Consider the following 26,211-nt stretch of genomic DNA (forward strand, 5'->3'; position numbering starts at 1 on the left):
TATCGTTTAATGGAAAAAAAGAACTTTAGTCATTATGTTTTTAATGTTATTACAATTTTAATATTGATGTAAACATGTACCCTCAGAAATGTCCTTGATTAAAAACAGGATTGTAAGCTTGGGTGAGAAATCACAGGCAGGTTTGTAACGTCAAGTGAAAACACGAGTCATTGAGCAGGACCAAGCCTGGAACAAGGCTCAGGGGGCCTCACTTTCACCTCAGGTCTCTGTTTCCTTAAGACCATAAAAAGCATTAGCAAGCTGGCCACTTTTATCCACTCACACCTACCATAATGCAGGAGTTGCTCACCCATTCACACACTGTTCCTACTTTGAACCCAGAGCAGATAAAGGGAGTCTTTATGCACTGCTAGTGGGACATTTCCAATAGCTTCAAAGTCATAAGTCCTCTGGGCCCAGGAGACTAGATTAGTGCTGCATGAAGGCTGGTATTGTGGTGCCTTTTAAGAACTTGGCTCAAGAGAGATGACCCTACAGAGTTCTTGAATAAACTTTCAATACCTTTTAGCTTATATATAAAAATGTAGGTGAAAGTTTCCTTTACAGGCAGATTTAAGCCTGTGTGTATGTATGTGGTTTTTGCAGCTTTCTTTTCTGGACCGACTGGTACCGTCCAGCGAAAATTATGCGGTCCTGGTGCGATGGGTCTCACGCCCAGCCAATTGTTAACACCACACTGGGCTGGCCTAATGGCCTTGCCATCGACTGGAGGTAAGCCAAACATCCTAATACCTAGCGACTTGAGAAATAAAGCATTACAGTGTGCCAGGCATGGCAGTAAGACCTCAAACCTGACCAAAAAGCTCTATTTCTGTTTTATACATAACTATCAGTCTTCACTGTTATTCCAAGCCTTAAATGTTTACTACAGTATGTTGCAGGTTGGACTTTTAATGTTAACTCAACTAAAAGCTAGCTAATCTCCCCAGAAACATGAGCTGCCCTAATCCTACTTATCTGAACTTTATTTGAAAGCTGTCTCTCAATCTGTTCCTATTCTCCCTGTTCTATTTTTACTTCCTAGTTCCATGCGGTTGTATTGGGTTGATGCTTTCTTTGATAAGATTGAACACAGTACTTTTGATGGGCAGAATAGATTGTCACTGGATCGGATTACACAGATATCTCATCCATTTGGACTTACTATTTATGGAGGTGGGTCATCACATTTATAATCATAATACTAAAATATGTTATAGCTAAACATATTTTCTATCGTTATAATTTGCTTTTTTTTTTTTTTTATTAACCCTCCAGGGCTTACAAGGAGCCTGGCATCTCTCATTTTTAAAACTTGTCAGTTTATCTTCAAAAGCAATTGTTTTCTAGGGTTTTAGTGGAAAGTCTTCAGACCTGAATGTCTTCCTATGACTAGTATTAGCTTCCACATCACAATAGCTGTGGAATCCAGACACATTTTTGATTGGGCCACTATATGCATTAGTCAGCAACTCTTAAAAACCACTTTATTTTGTATTTGCGTAAATCCACTAGTCAGTGAGATTGAATTATACATTGAAAATAAGAGTTATGCATCAGTAAAGCTACACTTTCAAACGGAATTGGACTAACTGAATCGGCCTGGTTTCAAACTGAAAAGTAGAGAATTGGCATAAAGCAACAGTCTTGTTAAAAATACTGTAAGGTAAAATATAAAATAATGAAATATAAAAAACACCTTGGTTTAGGATTAACAGGATTAATAGGATTAACATACACAAAAAAGTTTGTTTATTAAACAATATTCTATTATTATGTATAAATATAACCTACTGTAAGTATTTTTTATATTATATAAATATCTATTATTATATTTATTATATTTACTCATTTGTATCACTCAACTAATTTGCATCACGACTAAGGATATCTATCCAAATAATATCCAGTATATGTATATGTATAGGCTATGCATACTTCACGGACTGGCGTCTCGGAGGAGTAGTCCGTGTTCGGAAAACAGACGGTGGAGAGATGACGGTTATCCGGCGAGGAATCAGTCACATTATGCATGTCAAATCTTTCAATGCTGACTTGCAGACGGGTGAGGGGCCTGTCATCCATTTCCTCTATCAACTCCATATCTTTCTCTCTCTCTTGTTCTTTTTCCCCCCTGTTCAATTCTGAAGGGTTTGGGGGAGAGGGTAGTGCAGTATATCCATGCCTTACTAAAAAAGTAAGGCATTTTCTTCAAATTATGCTTCTGACATTTCTCATCATCTAATCTGATATGGACATATTACCATTTACACCTATGGTACTGAAACATTGTGTTCTGCATTTCCACTGTGTTTATTTAATTAGGTTCCAACTTCTGCAACAGGCCAACAAATCCTAATGGAGACTGCAGTCACTTCTGTTTTCCTGCACCGTACTCCCAGCGTGTGTGTGGCTGCCCTTACGGCATGAAGCTTGCACTCAATCAGCAGACCTGCTTGGATGATCCAACCAATGAGCCACCCACACTGCAGTGTGGCTCCAACTCTTTCTCCTGCTCCAATGGGAAGTGTGTCCCTACCAGCTACCAGTGTGATGGTGTAGACGACTGCTATGACAACAGTGATGAGACCAACTGTGGAACTAACAGTAATATATTTATTCCATTTTATAGACATTTACAAGCTGAGCAGTGAAACCACTCCTTTGAATATGAGACAAGATGTTTAATATTTTTTGTCTTGTTTCTGGATTAACAAAAAAAATCTACTCTTCAGACAATACCTGCTCCTCCTCTGCCTTCACCTGTGCCAACCAGCACTGTGTGCCCAGGAGCTGGCGCTGCGATGGGCACAATGACTGTTTTGATGGCAGTGATGAACGAGACTGTCCTACCCAGACCCCAGGCACATGCCAAGCTGACCAGTTCAGCTGTGCCAACCACCGGTGCATCCCGCGCACTTGGCTCTGTGACACAGATAATGACTGTGGTGATGGCTCTGATGAAACCAACTGTGGTAAGAAAGTTCAGAGTGTTTCATGTTTGTTTTGTTCATGTTTATCCTGCAACATTTCATATTTCTTCCTGTTCACGATCATGTTGCTTTCTGATTGGTAGATGCTATAGGCACATGCCACCCAGGTCAATTCCAGTGTCCTGATCACCGCTGTATTGATCCAGCCTATGTATGTGATGGAGACAGAGACTGTGTGGATGGGGCAGATGAGCAGCGCTGTGGTAAGAGTGATTCTGCTTTACATAATATTGTGAATTCTGGCTTTTCCTTGTCTTAAAAGGAAAGTCTAACTTTAGTCAAGCAAAGTACAATTCATTCTCTGTACTATGACCTGAATTATACCCCTGAATTATTTAATCTCTTACTTTGCTATATTTACTGCTGCAGTTTACAACTGTACTGGCTATGAGTTCAAGTGCGCCAATGGGCAGCAGTGTGTAAACTCCTACTACCGCTGTGATGGGGTTTTTGATTGCAATGATCGCTCTGATGAATCTGGCTGCCGTAAGTTTAACATGCTCATAGCAGTAAGGTTATCAAAAAAAGACATAGCCTTTACGTTCAGGTGAACAAGATTCCTATTCCAATCTTTGACTGTGTAGCCACCAGACCACCGGGCATGTGCCACCACGAGAGTGAGTTCCAGTGCCAGTCAGACGGCACCTGTTTGCCCTCTGCATGGGAGTGTGATGGTCATGCAGACTGTGAGGATGGCTCAGATGAGCACCACGGGTGTCCCCCGCGCACATGCCCTACCTCACTCTTCCGCTGCGACAATGGCAACTGTGTGTTTCGTAGCTGGCTGTGTGATGGGGACAATGATTGCCGTGATGGAAGTGATGAGCGTGATTGCCCTACTCCGCCATTCCGCTGCCCCAGCTGGCAGTGGCAGTGCCCCGGCCACACAGAGTGTATCAATACCAGCAAAGTGTGTGATAATACACCTGACTGCCCAAACGGAGCTGACGAGTCCCCGCTCTGCAGTAAGTCATTACGTTTTTGCTTTCTGACCTCAGAGAAGGAATGCTTTAAGATATTCAATAGAGACCAGCTTAGCCAATATAGCGTGATTAGTAACAGATATTATACAGCTTTTTCCAAAATGCTGTTTATCTGTTTAACTGTTTATCCTGGTCTACTCACCATACCAAACATTATTAACTCTTTAAACTCTCAGGACCTGTTGAGGGGGACCATTCTGGACCCACTGTGGTTTTACTGTAGTTATTGAATCATTTATAGTAGTAATTAAATAATAAGCTTTAAGATGGATATCTAAGTATGACACTACAGTCATTGTTATTATGTTACACAAATGCCTTTGGCTGCAGTTAATGCAGTCTAACAGCCTATATTATGCAGTTTACTTATGTAGTGGACTGCAAATAATGTATTTTTGAATGTTGAAATCTATGATGGTCTTAAAATGTATGATGTATTATGGGTTTATGTCTCTTTGGTGAAATACATTTTTAAAAAGATCAATAAGTTTTTTAAAATAATTCAAATTAATTGGGATTTTTGTGGAATTAAATTAATGGGGGATTTGGGATAATTGTGGTTAAGATCTGCTGTTTTTATATGTTATATAATATGGTTTTAAAATAAGGCTTTTATATGAAAAATCATACGTGTCAAATCATGCATGTGTAGCTCTGATCTGGTAATTTAAAGTGATCAGTGATATCCCTTTTCCATGTTCCCCTCACTGCTTTCAGATGAGCATTTACCAGGTAGGCCAAATCGTTAATCATCCACAATCCCCTGCATGCAACTCTGATTTGCCCCAGTGTCTGTTTCACCATGCTTACTAATTTTCTGATTATAGACTAATTATAGCATGTAATTGAACCTGGAATTCTATGCAGTAAAAATGTTTAGTGCAGTGTGTAGCATTAATTCTGATTATAGACTAATTATAGCGTGTAATTGAACCTGGAATTCTATGCAGTAAAAATGTTTAGTGCAGTGTGTAGCAGTAATTCTAATAGTGTCTAATACTGTCTTATAACACTTTATATGGTGTATTAAAATGCATGTGAAATATACTCTATGTCAAGCTATAAATAATATTGAAAATGTTGAAAAAGACAATCAGTAGACAATCAGAATTTCTTAATAATTTTTTTGTTGTTGTCGCACTCTTTCTGTAGACCAAGAGAGTTGCTCAGACAACAATGCAGGCTGTACTCACGGCTGTATCCAGGGTCCGTTTGGCGCACAATGTACATGTCCAGTGGGCTATCAGTTAAGCAACGACTCAAAGACATGTGAGGACATAGACGAGTGTGATCCCCCTGGCCTGTGTAGCCAGCATTGTTTTAACGAGCGAGGCTCTTTCCGCTGTCACTGCCAAGACGGATACACACTTGAAGGGGACGGGCACACCTGCAAGGCCTCAGGTATGTATCTCTACAGGACAGAAAAAGAGACACATTTTATACTGTATACCTAAACTAGAGATGTAGAGGCAGCTGCACCTATTTGTGTTTCTATATTTCCTTGACATGAAATAACCCCAACGAAATTAAATTGACACACGCTTTAGGAGTTGGGATAATAGTAGGACTGAAATTGGTGGAATGGAGCCACGTGTGCGGTGGTCTGCTCCTGCCTCCTTCTCACTGGCCTCTGATCGGATTACCGCAGATAAGAGAAATAACATATATGTCAGTCAAAAACGTTCAGATGGTGTAATTAGGTTTAAATCAGACAAAGGCTTGTTTATGAGCTGTGCTTCTGACACAGAACCATCCACCAGAGAGATAACCTGCTGAAGAATGCTGACATTTGATATACTTTTCTTTTTTTCTAGACATTATTCTATCACAGAGCTCCTTTCTGTGCTACTCTTAAGCTGTCAAAGGGTTTATACCTTTTTAATCTAATCTTGGACTGATAGATGAAGCATGCTGAAAATGTGGATTTGCAATTTTTGGCATGACAGCGTTGTTCTTTTCCCTATCTGACAGGATCTCGGGAGGCCATTCTGCTGGTGGCCAGTCGCAATCAGATAATAACTGATGACATCATCTCACAGCCGAATGTGATACGGTCCCTTGTTCGAGATGGCCGGAACATTGTAGCAGTGGATTTTGACTCTGTGACAGACCGTGTGTATTGGTCTGATACTACCCAGGACAGGATATGGAGTGCACATAAGAATGGCAGTGATAGGACTGTGGTAATGACTCAATTCTTCTTCAGTAAAACTGAACAGGCTTCTATTGCAAAAACCACCAAAATATGACCATAAACAAATTCTCTGTATTTTTTGTAGGAGTTTATCTCACAAAACATTATATCACTGACAGTATATCTTCACACTTACAGATCTTTGACAGTGGTGTGACAGTCACTGAGAGTATTGCAGTTGACTGGGTTGGTAGAAACTTGTACTGGACAGACTACATCCTTGAGACCATAGAGGTGGCCAAACTGGATGGCTCCCATAGAGCAGTGCTGCTCAGTGAGAATGTCACTAATCCTAGAGGTCTTGTGCTGGACCCCAGGAATGCGTAAGTGCACTGATACACCTACCTAAGTAACCTACAGTCAGAACATGTAAGGAATAAAACACAACTGATGATGTTAGAGGAAAATCATCAATAATGTGGTGGTATAATTTCTACCAATTCTACCACCTGGATTATTTTCTGTAATATTTACAGCAATTAAAGAACAGCAACATTTAATTTATAAGTCTTAGTGAAACCTAATTCTCTGCGTTTCTGTGTGTTTCAGTTTTCACCTTATGTTCTGGACAGACTGGGGAAGAAACCCTCGAATTGAGAGAGCCAGCATGGACGGGAAGCATAGGACCACAATCATCACCAACAAGCTTTACTGGCCCAATGGCCTGACCATAGATTATCCCAATAATCTACTCTACTTTGCGGATGCCTACCTGGATTTCATTGACTACTGTGATTACAATGGAAACAACCGAAAACAAGTTCTAGCCAGTGATCTGGTGAGATATCTTTTGGTGTCATTTGCTTCTGTGTGACTATTTTAGCCCTTAAAATATGTGAGTAAAACTTGTCTCTTGTCTCTCAATAACAAGGTACTACAACATCCACACGCTATTACCATTTTTGAGGATTTTGTGTATTGGACTGACAGATACATCAATCGTGTGATCCGGGCCAACAAGTGGCACGGAGAGAACCAGACAGTGATGCTATATAATGTGCCTCAGCCCATGGGTCTGGTGGCAATGCACCCAGTCAGACAGCCGGCAGGTACATTTCTAACATACTCTGCAATTTTTTAAAAACCTTTCTTTCCCCCCACAGGATTCTGACAAATACGTATGTGTTATATGTATAATGACCTGTATAATTTCACCTGGTTGTGCTTCCTTTTTGCCTAGGTGATAATCCATGTGTGGCGAATGCCTGCACACATATCTGCCTTCTGTCTGCAGTTGGCCCCAGGTTTTACTCCTGTGCTTGTCCTTCAGGCTGGATGCTGGCTAATGACCAGTTCACCTGTACTAGAGGTATTTCACAGTAGTTCACAGGAAGCCACCTACCCATTAGTGCAACTAGCAACAAAATGCATTTGTTGTATGCTGGTGTTTCAGAGCACCTCATATATAGGAATTAGATCTTACTTTACTAAGAATTACTGTCCTTCAGAAAATATGACAGGAAGAGTATTAGTATAATCCTCATTTTCCCAACAAACAACCATGTGTTGTTTTCGGTCTTCCTGGTAGTGTTCTTTTTATTCATTCTGTGAATACCATGGAGTTTCATTGTACATAAACAATATACTGTATAAGGGAATTAATGGTAAGTAATGCATGTCCTCATTGTAGTTTCTAAGCTTTGTGAGCATGTGTATCAGTGAGCTTACCCGTACTTGGGATCCAGCACGAGATCTCTGAACCTGGTGACATTCTCACTGACAATGTTTTTGTTATTTTTTATTTAAGAATTATTTGTGCCTCTTTCACTTTGGCCTTTGGCCTTCCAGTTAATCTCCTCCTCCCTTATGGAACAAAGTAGTAGTCATCAGTGACACTGGATATGTATTTCATGAGGCAAGGATCTTGTCAACAGCATCCCATTTTCAACTTGCTCTGCCTCTCTGAGGGCAAATATTTGTAATTGTAAAAGTTCTTATCTTAGCTTATACTTAAGGTTTGGCAAAGACAAGAGAGCTTTAATTTTAAACACACTAGTTTCTCTTTATGACAACTATCCAGCCAATCTCAGGTTTCAGGTTGTGTCAGCAGTGTCAAGCACATTTTACCCTAAGAGATGAATGATGAGCTCAGATGAGGAATGAGTGAGTGCCCACTGATCGTAATCTCTGATGATACAGCAGAATGTGCTCTCAGAGCAGAACCTTCAGCAAATTTATGCTAGCCAATTCATTCTGACAACACTTATACTACAATGTCTACTAATCTTCTCAGGATGATGTTATGATTTTTTCAGATTTTTAGGTGTGCTGGTTGTATATTCTTTGACTGGGCCAAATTCAGGTCATAAAGCCATCAACAGATCTGTCATTGTGTGTAAATAATTGCATTTTTGCATTTGAATAGATTGCTATATGATATGGAACTTGCATAATATTATTTTACAGTGGATGACCCTTTCCTAGTGGTTGTTCGGGACAGCATAATCTATGGTATTTCTCTCAACCCTGATGAAAAGAGCAACGATGCCATGGTGCCAATCGCTGGCCTGCAGAACGGATACGATGTCGACTTTGATGATGCTGAGCAGATGATCTACTGGGTTGAACACCCTGTAAGTCTAAGAGAAAATGTATTTCCCTAGCCATCTATCTTCTATTGTTAATGAGTAAGGTTGGTGGAATCCTGACATTTCTTTAATAATCTTATTTTACAGCCTTAGGGTGCTTTCACACTTGACATTTTTTCTCATCCACCAGTGCAGGTTTTACATGTTATACAGATAGAATGCCGCTTCTGCTACCAGTATTTTAGGTCACTGCAGTGCACTTCCAAAAGTTGAAAAATGTTCAACTGTTCAGAAAAGAGCAGAGTGATGCCAAGCATTTTTTACCTTCTGACAAAGCAGATTGCAAGTTGGAGGCCAAGAGAGAAAAACATGGGTGACAGGGTGCCTGTGAAAATAATATATTATTAGTGAGTGAATTTAAGGACATTTTTGACATGTTGAACTGAAATACAGTATTTCATTGCCAATATTTTGGGACCTTCACCTATATATCACTTTAACTGTAACTACACACTGTCATGTCACACAAGCTCCCTTCTCTTCATTTTATGTTTCCAAAGTCACAGTTCCAAAGGCAAACAGCTTTCTCATCTGCATCATTAAACAAACCTTTATTTAAACTTAAACTTTAAACTGCTATAATATATTAATAATGCTATCTAGAAATCTAATCTAGTGTGAAAGCACCCTCAAGCACTTAGTTTAAGAAATCATTCTAAATAATCATTTACATGATTTCTATTATCACAAAATAAAAATATAATTAAAATAAAAATATAGAAATAAAATAAGGTGATTATTTTTTCATCAATACAGGGTGAGATTCACAGGGTGAAGTCAGATGGCACTAACAGGACTGAATTTGCCCCAGCAGCCATTTTGGGATCTCCCGTGGGTTTGGCCCTTGACTGGATGAGTCAAAACCTATACTATACCAACCCATCCTCGCAGTCCATAGAGGTTCTACAACTTACAGCCTTGAATTAAAAGATCATTTAAAAATTTTATAAATTAATTGCTTATCTGAAAAACAATTATTTTTTGCTTGTTGTGGGGCATCATTTCACTTGTATACTGTTTGTTTATTTAGGTTCTGAGGCTGAAAGGAGAGGTACAGTACAGGAAAACTCTCATCACCAATAATGGCACCCCGACTGGTGCAGGCTCACCGGTTGGCATAGCGGTGGACCCGGCACGTGGGTAAGGCCCAGTTTAGCAGCACCTTGCCATGAAGTCTGCCAAGTCAATCTGACTTCATGCCATCTACTCAACAACACTTCCAGTATACAGAGGCTGCTAGAAATCCCAACCAGCATTTAGTGCAGTTAGTGTAACAGTGCAATGACACCAAGACATGATATGCTTAGTGCAGTATTAACTAAACCTTATTTTAGTATCTTGAGTCCTTATAATGCATATAGTGAATAGTTACTCCATATCTGGTGCATGTGCTATGTTTCAGGAAGATGTACTGGACAGATCAAGGTACAGAGAGCGGCATTCCAGCCAAGGTGGCATGCGCAGATATGGACGGCTCCAATTCAGTTGTACTCTTCACCAACAGTTTGGACCATGTGGAGTTTATCACTATAGACATTAAAGAGAACAAACTTTACTGGGCCGTCACAGGGACTGGAGTGGTGAGCTGCATCTAATCCTTTCAGAATCTGATACAGCCTTTTACATTAACTATTGCTGAATTTAAAAAAAAAAAGTGTACATACCTTCTATTCCTCTTTTAAAACCCAAAACAGATTGAGAGAGGAGATCCAAATGGTTCAAACCGCATCACAGTGATTAATGGTTTGTCTCACCCATGGGGTGTGGCTGTGCATGGGCCCTACCTCTACTTCACTGATAGGGACTTTGAGGTGATTGAACGTGTGGATAAAGCCACAGGATCCAGCAGAGTTGTGCTGAGGGACAATGTGCCTGGTCTCCGAGTTCTCAAAGTGCACTACAGAGATAGTGAGTAACAGTTATTCAGAACCAAGCTTATGACTTATTATGACTGTGACTAGTGGCTGTTTTGGGGGGTTATTTAGGTCTTAATTTGGATAGGCATTTTAGAGATATTGAGGTAAAATCAGATATTGTGCAGAGTAGAATTAGTGGTCTTGTTCATTTGATCAATGAAAAGGTACTGAACATTGATTTTTTTTCAGCATGGTCCAGTTCAGAATGGATGAATCAGGGGTTTGAAGGGGTTTGAACTGCAGTACTGCTATTAAACATTTTAAAAGAGGAGGATTTCTGTAAATCATTCTATATATTCTATATATTTCTGTAAATATATACATATGTACAATCTGTCTCTTGTTTCTTCTCCCTCTAGCCTCTGCCGGCTCCTCTACTGGTTGTAGTAATAATGTTGGTGCATGTGAGCAGCTGTGTCTGCCTCGACCCGGAGGCCTTTTCTCTTGTGCCTGTGCTACAGGCTTCAGACTCAATGCTGATAACAGGACCTGTGCTCCGTACCAGTCCTATGTGGTCATCTCAATGCTCACTGCCATCAAGGGATTCAGTCTGGAGGGAGTAGATCATTCTGAGGCCATGGTGCCTGTGGCAGGGAGAGGTTGGTATTTTGCATAGCTGAGTGTTCATCAGTATATGTAGCATTCAATGTTTAGGTTGTATAATGGAGAAAAGTTGCTGAACATTTATAAATGCTACATTATTTGCTACAGAATAATGTTGAGTATATATGTGTATATTACCCAAGAAGTAATGTGAAAGCTTTATATAAAAAAAACACACAAAAACCACTGCAGATTCCTGCGATATTGCATCTTCTGAGCCCGAGATGCTGCCATCTCATTAATAGGTACACCAACCATAGAGGTCACTTAGTAGGTATATAATTACTGATTGTATCGTCTGTTTTTATACACAGTTTTTTAGTACCCTCCTCATTTATCCCACTTTGGAAACCACCATTGACCCACCACTGACCAGATATTAATTTGACATTAGACCATTTTCAGCACTGCAGTGACTCTGCATGGTCTGCATGATTCCACATGGTAGTGGAATGTTGGTGGGTGCTGCACTGGTATGTATGTATCAGGGACAGTAGGGTTGCTGCACTGATAGCAAATGAGTAATGGCCCATTGATAGCCCACCTTCACCGCTTTGTCTGGTTCACACATTGCTGTGGAATGACAGCAATTAACTCAACCACAAACACAACTCAGCTTTGATGGTGACAGCTGAGCCACTTTCATCGCAAAATTCAAATGCAAAACAACCCTTTTTTTTTTTTTTTTTTTTACGTTGGGGTGATGTTTGGTCAACATTTTTAAATGCCACTTAAAATGCCACTTTTGGCCCACAATCCACTTTTTCTTGCCATAACTGCAACTTATTATTCACTCAATGAATAATAATAATAATAATAGTAAAGTTCATTGTTCTTGGCACTTGGGGAATAAGAAATTACAAGTCAACAGCTTATAAAGACATCCAGTCAAAGTTTCTATAGTGTCTGTGTATGAGAGAGAGAGTACAATGGTGTTAATTACTTGTACTTTATATATAGTTATTTGTATATATAAATGCATTTCAGATAATTTAATCAACTGTTAAAATTTAGTTATTTATAGTCTCTTATTGAATATGCAATAATTGTTATGCTTATTGAAAATTATTGTTTTTACATGTGGCAATAAGAAAAGATAATTGGGGGGTGGGGGCTTGGGGCCCAGAGTACAAATTAGCCAAGGGGCTCAGAAAAACTAGCTACAGTAAGTAAATGCTATATGGTATATTTACCTGATTAAATTGCCAGTGCGTGTAGATCAGTGTTGGGTAAATTACTCAAAAAAAGTAATCCACTACAGATTACTAATAACTACTTTACAACTGTAATCTGATTACATTACTGATTACTGCATGTAAAAAGTAATCAGATTACTAATTACTTTACTTTCACGTTACTTTCAAAACCTAGCAAACCTACAAAAATACATTACAAATTGAAACTCTTAGAAACTTTCAGTAAATTTCAGTGCGTCAATGTATGACATGATCAGAAAAAGGGGGGATTTATCATAAAACTTGCTCTAAACCTAATCCTACATGACAGATAAAATATTACATTTTCTAACTAGGCTAGTTTGGTGTCACTAGCCAAGGGGAGGCACAGCTAAGCTATGGGTTTAGATGCTACAGTGCCATGCAAAGTACATTATCTTTCCTTATGCTCTGCTCATATCATGTTCATGTAAGCTGGAACTCATATAGACATTTACACACCTTGTTTTCTTGCTCAGCATCACAGGATGTTACTGTTTCAGTTTCAACCCATTTACTAGTTAAAAAAAATAAATTGGCGTATATCCATTTTCCTTACACTGACTGTGAGCTAGCGTTAGGCAGAATTAAGAGCTGTCAGCCAATAAGACACGAGTATTTCCATGTATGTTTCCTGTAAACCTGTCTGACTGGTCTCACCTCCGTTCACTGAAGATATAATATTACAGGCGGTCTGTAATCTGATGATTTTTAAATTTTATTTTAAAATGCATTTTACTTAATGTTGTTTTCTTAACAATAAATTTGTAACACAAGGAACGTAATTTTATTGACATTTGCAACTGTAAGCAAATTGCATAAATTTAAAATGCAATGCGTTACATTACTGCGTTATGTACATTATGGTGTAGATACAAGATAGGAGTACTGAAGTGGCCACTGAGTGAATGCTACGAAATCGTATATTCAGCCAGTGCAGTATTATTGCATATGTGTGTGCTACAGGTCGAAATGTTCTACATGTGGATGTGCACATGCCCTCTGGGTTCCTGTATTGGTGCGACTTTAGCAGCACTGTCGCCTCTCAGAATGGTATTCGCCGGATAAAGCCTGACGGATCTGGATTCCGCAGCATTGTCACTTCTGGGATTGGACGCAATGGGATCCGAGGCATCGCTGTGGACTGGGCAGCAGGTGTGTGGTTGTTTTAAATCTTGCGCTATACTTTGGGTATTTGAGTGGAATGCAATCACAATATACAATATTCACAGAAGAGATAAGCTGTTACAGGACCTACTGCTCTCTACATCTCTTACCTGAGCATGAGGAACATGTTAAGAGTTCAGAAGTCAAAGTTTGTCTAGGGTTTTCCATTTGATGCCGTATAAGATGACTATAAGCAGATTTTGTGCGGGGATTTTGTTTATGAAGGTCAAATCTGTAAATGTCTCTAAAGGTTTTAGCAGCTTCATTTAAACAGTTAATTGAGTGTCCAAAAACTTTGTGATGTCTGGTGGTCAGTCTTTGTGATGTCCAGGGTCTGTCTCCACTGAATATGCTTGTATGTGCTTGGGGACAATCTGCAACATATTAGCGTACATAATGTGAAAGAAAAACTGACAATAATACTGATGATAATACAAACCTTCTAATTAGCCTGCTGGTAATGATAAAAATATTCACATTGCGCTCAATTATATATCTACAAACAAGCATTAGTGCCCCAACTAAAATTGACATGCGCTTCAGCAGTCTTGTACAATTTAGCCTGTTAGAGTACATAGACTATGATTGAATGAGAGTTTTCACTAGCAAGCATGTAGATTAGTAAAAGTGCCATAAATTTTACATCACACAACTTTGGGCATTATACTTTAACTGTGTTTTATATTGGATTTTCTCTCTGCCTTCGTCTACATTGCTATTCTGCCTAACTAATTGCATATTTCAACACCATACATGCACAGAAAACCAGTATCAATAACAATTGACATTGATTATGATTGTGACAAATTAAAGGAAAATATTAACATTAAGTGTGTTATCAAGCTTTAGTTCACTATGGCATAGATTCTTCAAGTCTCTGGAAGGTTACTGGAGGGATGAACACCATTCTTTCCAGATAGTCTCCCAGTTTGTGTCTTGATGAGGATGGGGAAGAACAATGCCGCTCCAAATTCTCCCATTTGTATTGATCATTAGCTCAGATAACATATTCATCAGTTTATTAAAATATTTTTATGATAGTTGACCACACTATAAATGATTTTCTTTGTATTTGGACAGGGAACCTGTACTTCACAAATGCCTTCTTGACAGAGACCTACATTGAAATTGTTCGACTTAACACCACTTTTCGACGTGTTCTTCTGAAGACCCAGGTGGACATGCCTCGTCACATTGTGGTTGACCCTAAAAACAGATTCCTCTTCTGGGCTGACTATGGACAGCACCCCAAGATTGAAAGAGCTTTCCTGGATTGTACCAACCGTACCGTGCTGGTCACATCCGGTATTATCACACCCAGGGGGCTTGCTCTGGACCACAGAAATGGGTACATCTACTGGGTGGACGACTCACTGGACATGATTGCAAGGGTTCGGCCGGATGGAGGTGAGACAGAGATTGTACGGTATGGGAGCCGCTACCCAACTCCCTATGGCATCACTGTGTTTGAGAATAACATTATCTGGGTGGATAGGAACCTGAAAAAAGTTTTCCAGGTCAGTAAAGAACCAGGAAACACTGACCAACCAGTGGTGATCAGAGACAACATTAACATGCTGAGAGACGTCACCATTTTTGACCAGAGGATGCAGCCCTGGTCTGCACAGGAGCTTAATAACAATCCCTGTTTAGTGTCTAATGGAGGCTGTGCACATTTCTGCTTTGCGCTGCCTGGCACTCAGACCAGGAAGTGTGCATGTGCCTTTGGGAACCTGGCTGTGGATGGCATGACCTGTGTGGTGTCTCGAGATGATTACCTCATATACACGACAGAGAGTACAGTTCGCTCACTATGGCTGGACCCTGAAGATCATTCCCTGCCTTTCCCTGTGGTCAACGTGGCGCGGACTGCTGTAGCACTGGATTATGACAAGTTGGACAACAGGGTTTATTTCACCCAAAGCTCTGGAACAGGACAGAGCAAGATCAGCTACATTAGCTTATCATCTCCTACCTCACCTGCTACCGTGGTGGCTTCAGGTACTGTAAAACAATACACTGTACACTTTATTTACTTCTGTATTTATTTCTTTTTTATTTCACAGTTTGGCTATGGTGCATGCAATAAATGTTTTGTGTCTCAAAGTCCAATAATGACCATTCCATCTGAAATTGCGCAGAATCACTAGTTGTTGTTGTAATTTTAGTCATCATCTGTTGGCAGAGACTTCAGAGTTGATTTAGGCATAGTTTCCTACAATTTATTAGGAAGATTAGTTGCAGAAATTACACAATCCATGATTTTGGTTAGGTAATGACAGAAATATTCAAAAAAAGTATATAAAATTATTTATCCAAGAATTATTTTTTCAGTTAGTGCTACAGTGATATTAATAATTCGGTCATTTCATTGTGTAACAAGGTCTTAAAATGTTTTATTCTTGAACAATTTAATTGTTAAAAGTTTAGTGTTGGAAGATTAATTTTTTTTTTTTGCATAGTTGTAGTTGGACAAGCATGTTTAACTAATGTGGTATGTCCATTGTATATGTAGATCTGGGTGCTCCTGATGGTATTGCCTATGACTGGATCAATAAGAGGATCTATTACAGTGACTATGTTAATCAGACCATCAACTCCATGGCTGTGGATGGGTCACAGAGGACTCTTATAGCTCATGTGCCCAGACCACGAGCCATCATGCTGGACCCATGCAGTGGGTAGGTTTCTATCACCTTTTAGAAGCATGTACTAATAAGAATGTACTAAAAAATTATATTATTGGTACTGGATAATAAAACCATCTATAGTCTTACAGTTGTCTTCTTAAATGCCTCATTAAATTTAATTTTGAGGTTCTGCTAAATAAACTGCCCTTTAATTACCACATCCATCATCTGGTTCCATGTTTCTTTCAATTCTTATTTAAGAATTTTCTTCTGTCCTTAGATACATGTATTGGACTGATTGGGGTACCAATGCTAAGATTGAGCGTGCAACTCTGGGTGGAAATTTCCGGACTGAGATTGTTAACAACAGTTTGGTTTGGCCTAATGGTCTTACCTTGGACTATGATGAACAAAGGCTCTACTGGGCCGATGCCAGCTTGTAAGTTTCTGTACCATCTTTGTGTGTGTTTGTGTACACAATTTGTCTATCAATTAATCAGTTACATTTGCTTTTAACCACAATCCTCAAATCTTTTTTGTTTGTTTGTTTGTTTGTTTATGTGTAATCAGACAGAAGATTGAGCGTTGTTCCCTGACGGGCACTAACCGTGAGGTCATCGTAAGCACAGCCATTTACCCATTTGCCATGACTGTGTATGGACAGCACATTTTCTGGACTGATTGGAACACACGTAGCATCTATAGAGCGAACAAGCACGATGGATCGGACCAGAGGGTTATGATCCAGAACCTTCCATCCCGGCCTATGGACGTCCATGTTCTGTCCAACAGCAAACAGCAGCAATGCAGCAGCCCTTGCCTGCAGTTTAATGGAGGCTGCAGCCATATCTGCACTCCAGGTGATGAACAATTTATTTATTAGAATTTATCACATTGATAAATTAGGAAACATATTGTTTGTTTAAATGAGCATTCTGGCATAAAGCTGCCTTTTATTTTTGTCAGTCACCGAGTAGAAATGAATACAGTAGATGTATATACAGATCAGTTTTTTTCAGTGTCGCTTTAACTGTGCGTCTTATTTGATTCACATTATAAATCTCTGTTTAAGTTCTAAACATTCTCTATCAAATGATAGATAAGTAGGCCTGTTTCTACTAGTAACAAGCACTTTGCTGTGCTTAGGTCCTCAGGGGGCAGAGTGCCAGTGTCCATCAGAAGGTCGCTGGTACCTGGCTGACAACAAGTACTGCATCCCTGATAATGGCACACGCTGCCAGCCAGGTCAGTTCACGTGCATGAACGGTCGCTGCATCCGTGCGACATGGAAATGTGACACCGACGATGACTGTGGAGATGGCAGTGATGAACTGGAGAGAGTGTGTGGTAAGCTGGGCCTGTGTGCAACTGTTTCAAGCCATATAATCTTTAACCTAACTTACACTTTTATAATCTCCTACTATTTTTTTGGGCATGTATGCTCTTATCCTGTCACCTTTTTTGAGGTATTTAAGAGTAATTTAATTTTAATTGCACTTGCTATGACTTTGTAGAAGTTTGACTGCTTTTAAACTTGGTGGCTGTTTTCTCCTGAAAAAGAAAAAGTCCTAAGAGAACCATTTTTTACTGATGTCCAAAAACTGCAAACTATAATCATAACAACGCTCTTGTCATTGCTAGCTAGAGCTAGCTAGTATCAGCTAACTAATTACCCTAGCTTGGTGTCTCGATTTATTATTATCAGTAATAAAAATAAAATAAACATTTGTATAAAAAAAAAATGTGAAAGACTGATTTAATTCTGGCAATGAAGAGTTTGCTTGCCTTCACTGTAGATTTGGAATCAGAAAATCAACAGAAGATGAGCTGCTTGTGTGATTTGACTATATATTAAAGTGTTAAAGTAGGATGGATGCGCATTGTGTACCAGTGAATATACCACAGTAGTTGCAATTTAAGCTATATTAAAATATTGGCAGTTAAGTATTTTTGTCATAATAAGGATTTTTAAAATGTACATTGGTGGTTGTGAATAATCATTTCGTCATTTGTAATCCATTTTGGATCAAACTAAACGAATAATGTATATAAATATAAATAATCACCTGGTGTGAAAGCAGCCTATTGTTGTTTTGGTTGATTTGTACCATGTGATTCTGGCATTTTAAATGCCCTATCTGGCATGCTGCAATGATATGTTTCTAGCTTTCTCAATATTTAGTGTAATTTTTTATACATGGGTGGTCTTTACATGTATTACTGCTATTGTCTCTGCTCTGTCTTCTTGCTAATGTGCGGCCAATTTCTGCCTAATGCAATATAATGTCTCTGTCTCCAGGATTCAAGAGTGATTTCGCTTTTGGTGTGTATGATTATGTTTCTTTGATCATCTGTTTTAGAATAAATCTAGATTTGCCTGCACTTCCTATCCTTCTGTCATAAATGACTAATCATTAGAAAATGCATTGCTCTTTTGCATGCAGTCCCACAAGTGGCGGCATTTATTTCTCTCTCAGGTAATATCTAGTGTTTTCAAACTTACTTATCCACTGATAGTAGTGCCAAGTTAGTGAAGTACCATCTTGGAAAATCTAGACTGTCTGCTTGTAACTGCTTCACTAATAAAGACTCTTGGGATTGGAAGCTACTAGAGTCAGCTTAACAACACAGCTGTAGAATATCATGTAGATATTTTTCATTGTTGCTTACGGTTTTTTTTTTTTTTAAAAAAGCACTTCATTCTTTTGAATGTCATTGGCAGCTTTTCACACCTGTGAGCCTACTCTGTATACCTGTGGAAATGGCCGGTGTGTGCCGTACCACTACCGCTGTGATCACTATAACGACTGTGGTGATAACAGTGATGAGGAAGGCTGCTCGTTTCGGCCCTGCGACCCAGACACAGAGTTTGCATGCAACAATGGTCGCTGCATCTCTCGGGAGTACGTGTGCAACGGCATCAATAACTGCTTCGACAACGGAACCTCGGATGAACGAGATTGTGGTATGCATGATCTCTGATCCCCAAGAAAAGTACCTTTTTAAAAATCTGTAGTTTAAAACTCTATAGCCAACGTTTTCTATTATATAAGATCTCACAGACATTAATATATCTCTTAATATAATCATACTTAATTCCATTATGTTTAATTATACCACAGCAATGTTGAATTCTCAATTCTGCTTGTTCAGATGGTATTGTTCTAATATCGACTCATTTACAGGAGCTTGTATGGAGGACGCTCCACATAAATAGATATTTAACAATACGTATAATTGTTGGTGATTTTTTTTCTATAAGGAGGATGCTTATTAATATTTTTGAATCGTGTCTCCAATGTTAACAATGTTAGCACAGTCAGAGGTATAGCTGTTTCTGTAAGTTTCTGTAAGTAAGTCCTTTGCAGTTTCTCTCTAACATGACAAGATGCATGTTCTTGTCCTTTATAGAGGATGATGAGGGAGCGACTGTTTATAGCTGGTATAATGTTATAATATGCACTCACTGTCATCTTTATTAAGAACACCTGCCAATGATAGCATCAGATTCCTGTTCTTGGCTGACAGGAGTGAAACCCAATGTGGTCTTCAGCTGTTGTAGCCAATCCACCTCAAGGTTATATGTTTTGTGCATGCTCAATGCTTTTCAGCAGTTTATGAAAAACTAGAACCAGCCCTTCTGGTACCAACAACTATGCCACCATGTCACAGACATCACACTTTTTCTTCATCCTGATGTTTGAAGTGAACATAAACTGAAGATTTTGATCTGTATCTGCATGATTTTATGCATTGCGATGTTGCCACATGATTGGCTGATTAGATAACTGCACAAATATGCAGGTGTACGATTGCTCCTAATGAAGTGGATGTTGAGTGTAAGTGATAAGTAATAACAGAAACTAGTTTGGCGGACATTCCACAGCATTAAACATAACTATAAATGGATAAAAAGCATGACATGTTGTTCCTTAAATTACAAACTATTATTGTTGTCAAATTGCTGTGGTATAAGAAGAATAAAACTTTTTGTTCTGTTATAGGAAAATATAAACTTTATTGTAATGGCACAACACCACCCTGTCATTGATCATTTTCCTATAAAGGGACACTCCATTATTGTTTTATTATTCACATATAAGATGTAAAAACCCGCTTGCTTATTAAGTTAGATTGACATTCGATATTTTGCTCTCTAGTTGACAGGACTTGTCAGCCTGGCCACACTAAATGCCAGAGCACCAACATCTGCATCCCACGTTCATACCTGTGTGATGGGGATAATGACTGCGGAGACATGAGTGATGAGAGCCCCACACACTGCGGTATGTTCTGTGTGTAATGTAATGAGAGTAGTGTACATGCATTGAATAGACACCATATATTGATGGTTTGGTCCTTTTGCTTTAGTAGAGGTCAATTTTATTGTCCATTTTACTGAATATCGTAATAACTTGCAAGTTTCCTGTACAGAGATAAAATCTTGTGTTGGATTCAATCACACTGCATTTTAAGTCCAGGAGTGATTTTAATCTGTATCCAGTGTATGACACATATAAATCTAAGGTTAGCTTGAAATATAGGTTGATTGAAATCATTGTAAATTGACAGTGAGTCACTTTTTCAGTCATATTTAAACCTTATTTTAAGCAATAATCATCAGTAACTAATAATCATGGTTTGTTTTGTTTTGTGGGTCATTTTATAATTCCCATTATGGTCTGTCAAATAAATTTCTAAATGTATCTAATTAAGGCCTTGCTAGCAAAATGCCACAGTGGGTTTAGCTATGGTTTTGTAAAAGATCCATTATTAAGAGATTGTTTTCCCAGAAGTGAGGGTTTGTGCTGAGTCACCCAAATAAGCCCTTTTTTGAAGATTACATGTGACTTAAAATCTGCTCTGCCTCCTTAGCAACATCTACGTGTACCCAGAATGAGTTCCGCTGCTCAAACGGGCGCTGTATACCAGCACACTGGTACTGTGATGGTGGCACTGACTGTGCAGACGAGTCAGATGAACCCTCCACCTGCAGTGAGTTAAACGCATAACTTTCATAATTAGAATTACTGCATAATATACATGCAGTACATACTGTATATCATTTATGAATGGAAAATCATTTAAAGAGCCATGGTCAATAGCAAATTTGTTGAAAAAGTTGAAAACATTTCTGAATATCCAGACATCAATAGACAATACACAGAAAATATACTCAGTATGTTTAATAATGAGACCCAGTGATGGCATAGGCAAGTTTCTTGGAAAGTTTTAAAGCTGGTGTGAAGAAACTTATCAGCGTTAAATATTTTGGTCAATACCATTTATATGCAGTCAAAACGTGGACGCGGCACATTCCTCACTACAGTATATTCTAGCATGTTAACTTTTGAGCATAATATGAACATTCATTTCATATGAAGACTAATATGAAGACTTCATATAGCATGACTCAGGTAACAAGGTTTGCTTGAGGTTTAGGAATTGATAATTGTCCGTTTAGACAGTTAAGTTAAAATTTTGTTACATGTTATGCTTTTTATTTTCATAAATGTTGGCTCACATTGTTGTATATATTTACAGAGAAGTATTTTTAAGCAATAGATGTCTAAAATGAATGTCTTTGTATTATTTGTAGTAGTGTTCTTGCTATAGCACTAGTCAGTGGAACCACCAATTTCTTTTCACACTCCTCTTCATAAGTCTCCCCTACACACCTTGTCTTGCCTGTGAATAAGAGAGGAAAGTAGCACCATAATGCTTGTTCTCTCTATGAATTCTGTCACTCTAAGTGCATACAGCCACCACAGTCTTTGGTGTCTAGCTTTTCAGGATCTGAGTAGATTACAAGAAGTTTGATTGTCATTGCCATTGCACTGCTACTTGTTCAGGCATGGCTTGTGATGTGTGTTAATCCTGCAGCCACCATTGTGAGAACCTGTAGCTCAGACCAGTTCCGCTGTGATGATGGCAGGTGCATCGCATCCTCCTGGATCTGTGATGGAGACAACGACTGTGGGGACATGAGTGATGAAGACCAGAGGCACAACTGTGGTTAGTGATCCTTGTTTCTGTTTTTCCCCTATAAGTTCTCAACTTATCTCCAGTGCTATCCAGTTCAATACAATCCTCTTCTATCCTTTCCTCTCCTCTTTTGTACTTCCTTATTTATTGTAGACAAGTCAGACAGCTCAATAGAAATGCAGAAGAGCCTGGCTCGTGGCTGATGTCTAGCGTGTTAGAGTAAGGAATCTGCATTCCTGATTTCCCCTGCCTGACTCGCTGCTTTGTGGTTGTGTATGCTGACTGGCTCACTCTGGATTCCATCTGCCATGCATTTTCTATCCAGTGTGCCTGCTCACAATACGCAGCTTGATTCTGAGGCGCCCAAACAATGTGATGCCAAAGTTCAGTCAATTGGGACCCAGCCAGCATGAACCTAAACTGATGCCGCATTGTGTAATGCCATTGAAATGTTGAAATGTGTGGAGAACCAAATCGAAAAACAGATGTCTTTATTGTAATAAATTTTTGCTATTCAGTCTTCTTAGCATGCTGTATCCTATGTCTGTAAAACACAACCTTACTTGCATGCAGGACATTATTACAGAGGAGACATGATCATTTCTGTCATTTGTTTTAATTAATTTAATTCATTTATAAACTGATACATGTATACTTGCATTAGGCAAATAATGGATAATGGATTTGGAGAATATTTGAACAGTGAAATTAGCTCCCATGTGCCTACTCAATATGCTGTGGTGAGAGCTGACTTTTTTATTTTGAACACAAATCATCTGTCAGTGTGGAAGCCTTGCAGTAATATTGCCTCTTTAAGTGATAGAGTAGTGTGAAATTTTCTTTTCTTTTGTTGTATTTTAACATCAAATGACAAAGGGTGCATTCTCTATTGCCACAGTTGGCTTCCTTGCTGCAAGCCAACAAACTATTTTTAATGCTCTATAAGGTAAACAAGTGAAAGCATTGTGCCATGGATTCCCATTTTGCTGTAAAGTATGACATACTTGTGTTATATCAAATAATTTTAACATTTTGAATGGCATTTCTCTAATCAATTTGGTGGGTTTTGAATTCTCAGCTAATCGAACCTGCTCACCACTGGAGTTCACCTGTGTGAATAATCGGCCTCCACAGAGGAAGTGTATCCCCCGTGACTGGGTGTGTGATGGAGATGCAGACTGCTCAGATGCGTATGATGAGCACCAGAACTGTACACGCAGGTCCTGCTCTGCCACTGAGTTCACCTGCAGTAACGGCCTCTGCATCCGCAGCGCATACAGGTTAGAAATAATTCTACTGTCATTATATATTTTCAATGAAAAATAGGTATGTTAATTCTGCAGCTGTGGCCATGATGTTTATGTTACTATGTACATGGGGGGGGGGCATATTTACTGTATACATGTCTAAAAATATGTCACTGTATTCACATGTAAGGACATCTGTGACAAGTGAACAAGGGAGGATTCAACAATAAAGAATAAGTCATTTAGACACACTTACAAACATCTGTCTTGCATCTGTTCTGTGTGGTAGGTGTGACCGGCGTAATGACTGTGGAGACAGCAGTGATGAGCAGGGCTGTCTATACCAGGCATGTCAACAGCACCAGTTCACCTGTCAGAATGGTCGCTGTATCTCACAGGACTTCCAGTGCGATGGTGATAATGACTGTGGAGATGAATCAGATGAGCTGCCGCAACTGTGCCACACTCCAGACCCTACCTGCCCTCCTGGGAAGTTTAGGTGTGACAATGGAAACTGTGTGCTGTCCAGCCAAGTGTGTGACCACAGCAATGACTGCAATGATAACAGTGATGAGAAAGGCTGTGGTGAGTAGACACAAACAGAAACAATACAGTTAACACAAGGAAAAATTTTGTTTTTCAGCATTCTCGATATTGAGCCTAAATTGGACATGAAAATAATAATAAAGATGATTTTCCTTTTGGTAATGAATGTCTGACTTGTCAGTAAGGGATATTTAGGATACTTTATAACTTCAGTTGGTCTGCTACTACATTAGTAATCACGTGATATTGTTTTCAGGCATTAATGAATGTACAGACCCATCTATGCAGCACTGTGACCACGAGTGCACTGATACCCCCACCAGCTTTGTGTGCACATGCCGTCCTGGTTACCGCCTTATGTCTGATAAGAAGAGCTGTGATGATGTCGATGAGTGTTCAGAGACGCCCAGCGTATGCAGTCAGATCTGCGAGAATACACTGGGATCTTACGTGTGTAAGTGTGCACCAGGTTTCCTGCGGGAGCCAGATGGACACCGCTGCCGGCAGAACAGCAACATCAGCCCTTACCTGATTTTCAGCAACCGCTACTACCTGCGCAACCTATCTACAGATGGAGAGGCCTACTCACTCATCCTGCAGGGCCTCAGCAGCATTGTGGCTCTGGACTTTGACCGCATTGACAAGCGTCTCTACTGGATCGATGTGAGCCGCCGTGTGGTGGAGAGGATGTTCTTTAACGGCACAGGCAAAGAGGTGGTGCTGAGTGACATTCTGCATGGAGAAGGCCTGGCTGTGGACTGGGTGGGACGGAAGCTTTACTGGGTGGACAGCTCTCTAGACTGTCTGAAAGTGTCTGAGCTAGACGGACGCTTTGTTAAGAAGTTGGCTGAACACTGTGTGGATGCTAACAACACCTACTGCTTTGAGAATCCAAGAGCTATTGTGGTGCATCCAAAATTTGGGTGAGTGACTGATATTTAGTCTTTCTCTGTTTAGGATATTGAAGTCTTCTTTGCAGAGTTTCATAGTTTATTACATTTTACAAATGAAAGGCCTTAATACTGTATGCATTCAGTTGTGTTCAAACTAAATTTGTGTTAGCTTAGGGAGTTTTCACACTTGCTATTTTTTCCCTGGACCTAAGCTTGTTTGTGCCTCAAGTGTTGGCCAAGTTCCAAGTTCAAGTTCCAAGTTGGCCAAGCTCAAAAGATGTTATCAAACTTGTGTGCAGTTTTGGAAATGGTGATCAGTGGTTCACTTTAAGGGAATGCTTTGCTGTACAATGTGTGAAAGTGATCCTTCCCATTATTCCCATTTTGCAGAAACATATAGTCTTCTAGATAAATAGAATGAAGACAGTTGAAAATCTGACTACAGTGAATACAACAAAAACTTAATTATTTCTATATGAAGAAACACTCATTAAATGTATAATTCCTCAACAACAATGAAGGAATGTATCTTAAAAAATATTTTTTTGTAAAAATCAATCTTCGTAAAAAGTTTGTACAAATTAGATATGATGTATGAAATTGTAATTGATCTGCATAATCCTGTATGAAAACAAATGTCCAGTGCTTTACACTTTACCCCAAACAAGCTCAGAGTCAATCTTGGATATGAACTCGAGCATTTGGGTTTAGTTTGAAAACAGATTGTAGATTACTTCAGCTATTCTTAATTTGCTATGAGGCAGGGACATGTATGACACGACTCTAAATATCATTACCATTACCATTATCATTACTATGATGTAATTTTGTAACACATTTGACATGTGTAAGTGTGTAAGTTACTGAGAAATTAGAAACTTTTGCATGTCACAAATGCTAAATTTGGTCTTAAAGTGTCTTGGCTTATGTACACGTTCAGATGTTCCTGTCTTGTAAAATAGCACATTAAGTTCTCAAGTGAATTCTGTTTGTTATTTGCAGATATGTGTACTGGACAGACTGGGGAAATAAAGCTTTCATTGGTCGTGTTGGAATGGATGGTAACAACAAGTCTGCCATCATTACCACTAAGATCGAGTGGCCCAATGGCCTTACCATTGACTACACCAATGATATGCTCTATTGGGCTGATGCTCACCTCAACTACATTGAGTAAGTAAAATGTTTAATGATGATATTCCTCTTAAGTGTTCAACTGTTAATTTATAAATATAAAGCTATTAAATCAATA

At 39.1% G+C, this 26,211-nt stretch overlaps 1 protein-coding gene across 6 annotated transcripts in view; it reads left to right on the forward strand.

Moving 5' to 3' along the window:
• lrp2a (low density lipoprotein receptor-related protein 2a) overlaps positions 1-26,211 on the forward strand; it is a 72,090-nt gene that overhangs the window by 23,233 nt on the left and 22,646 nt on the right. For 3 of the 6 annotated variants that reach the window (XR_008396597.1, XM_017470582.3, XM_053681077.1), the window contains exons 18-53: positions 607-732; positions 1,046-1,176; positions 1,928-2,065; positions 2,326-2,607; positions 2,736-2,975; positions 3,077-3,196; positions 3,363-3,479; positions 3,578-3,958; positions 4,694-4,708; positions 5,129-5,377; positions 5,948-6,159; positions 6,309-6,493; positions 6,720-6,948; positions 7,042-7,219; positions 7,351-7,479; positions 8,577-8,743; positions 9,515-9,658; positions 9,789-9,898; positions 10,161-10,338; positions 10,453-10,666; positions 11,034-11,273; positions 13,458-13,646; positions 14,739-15,659; positions 16,174-16,339; positions 16,569-16,727; positions 16,859-17,148; positions 17,435-17,635; positions 18,588-18,611; positions 19,011-19,253; positions 20,449-20,574; positions 21,164-21,283; positions 22,172-22,303; positions 23,352-23,553; positions 23,810-24,105; positions 24,323-24,989; positions 25,962-26,132. Coding sequence is in view for 5 of the 6 variants with exons in the window: in XM_017470582.3 (XP_017326071.2) it covers positions 607-732; positions 1,046-1,176; positions 1,928-2,065; positions 2,326-2,607; positions 2,736-2,975; positions 3,077-3,196; positions 3,363-3,479; positions 3,578-3,958; positions 4,694-4,708; positions 5,129-5,377; positions 5,948-6,159; positions 6,309-6,493; positions 6,720-6,948; positions 7,042-7,219; positions 7,351-7,479; positions 8,577-8,743; positions 9,515-9,658; positions 9,789-9,898; positions 10,161-10,338; positions 10,453-10,666; positions 11,034-11,273; positions 13,458-13,646; positions 14,739-15,659; positions 16,174-16,339; positions 16,569-16,727; positions 16,859-17,148; positions 17,435-17,635; positions 18,588-18,611; positions 19,011-19,253; positions 20,449-20,574; positions 21,164-21,283; positions 22,172-22,303; positions 23,352-23,553; positions 23,810-24,105; positions 24,323-24,989; positions 25,962-26,132 (7,692 nt within the window). In the remaining variant the exon portion in view is untranslated. The remainder of the gene's footprint in view (positions 1-606; positions 733-1,045; positions 1,177-1,927; positions 2,066-2,325; positions 2,608-2,735; positions 2,976-3,076; positions 3,197-3,362; positions 3,480-3,577; positions 3,959-4,693; positions 4,709-5,128; positions 5,378-5,947; positions 6,160-6,308; positions 6,494-6,719; positions 6,949-7,041; positions 7,220-7,350; positions 7,480-8,576; positions 8,744-9,514; positions 9,659-9,788; positions 9,899-10,160; positions 10,339-10,452; positions 10,667-11,033; positions 11,274-13,457; positions 13,647-14,738; positions 15,660-16,173; positions 16,340-16,568; positions 16,728-16,858; positions 17,149-17,434; positions 17,636-18,587; positions 18,612-19,010; positions 19,254-20,448; positions 20,575-21,163; positions 21,284-22,171; positions 22,304-23,351; positions 23,554-23,809; positions 24,106-24,322; positions 24,990-25,961; positions 26,133-26,211) is intronic. The other 3 variants (XM_053681078.1, XM_017470585.3, XM_047155911.2) reach the window with 3 other exon arrangements.

This window comes from Ictalurus punctatus, chromosome 6 (assembly GCF_001660625.3).
Source record: "Ictalurus punctatus breed USDA103 chromosome 6, Coco_2.0, whole genome shotgun sequence".
NCBI classification, from domain to species: Eukaryota; Metazoa; Chordata; class Actinopteri; order Siluriformes; family Ictaluridae; genus Ictalurus; species Ictalurus punctatus.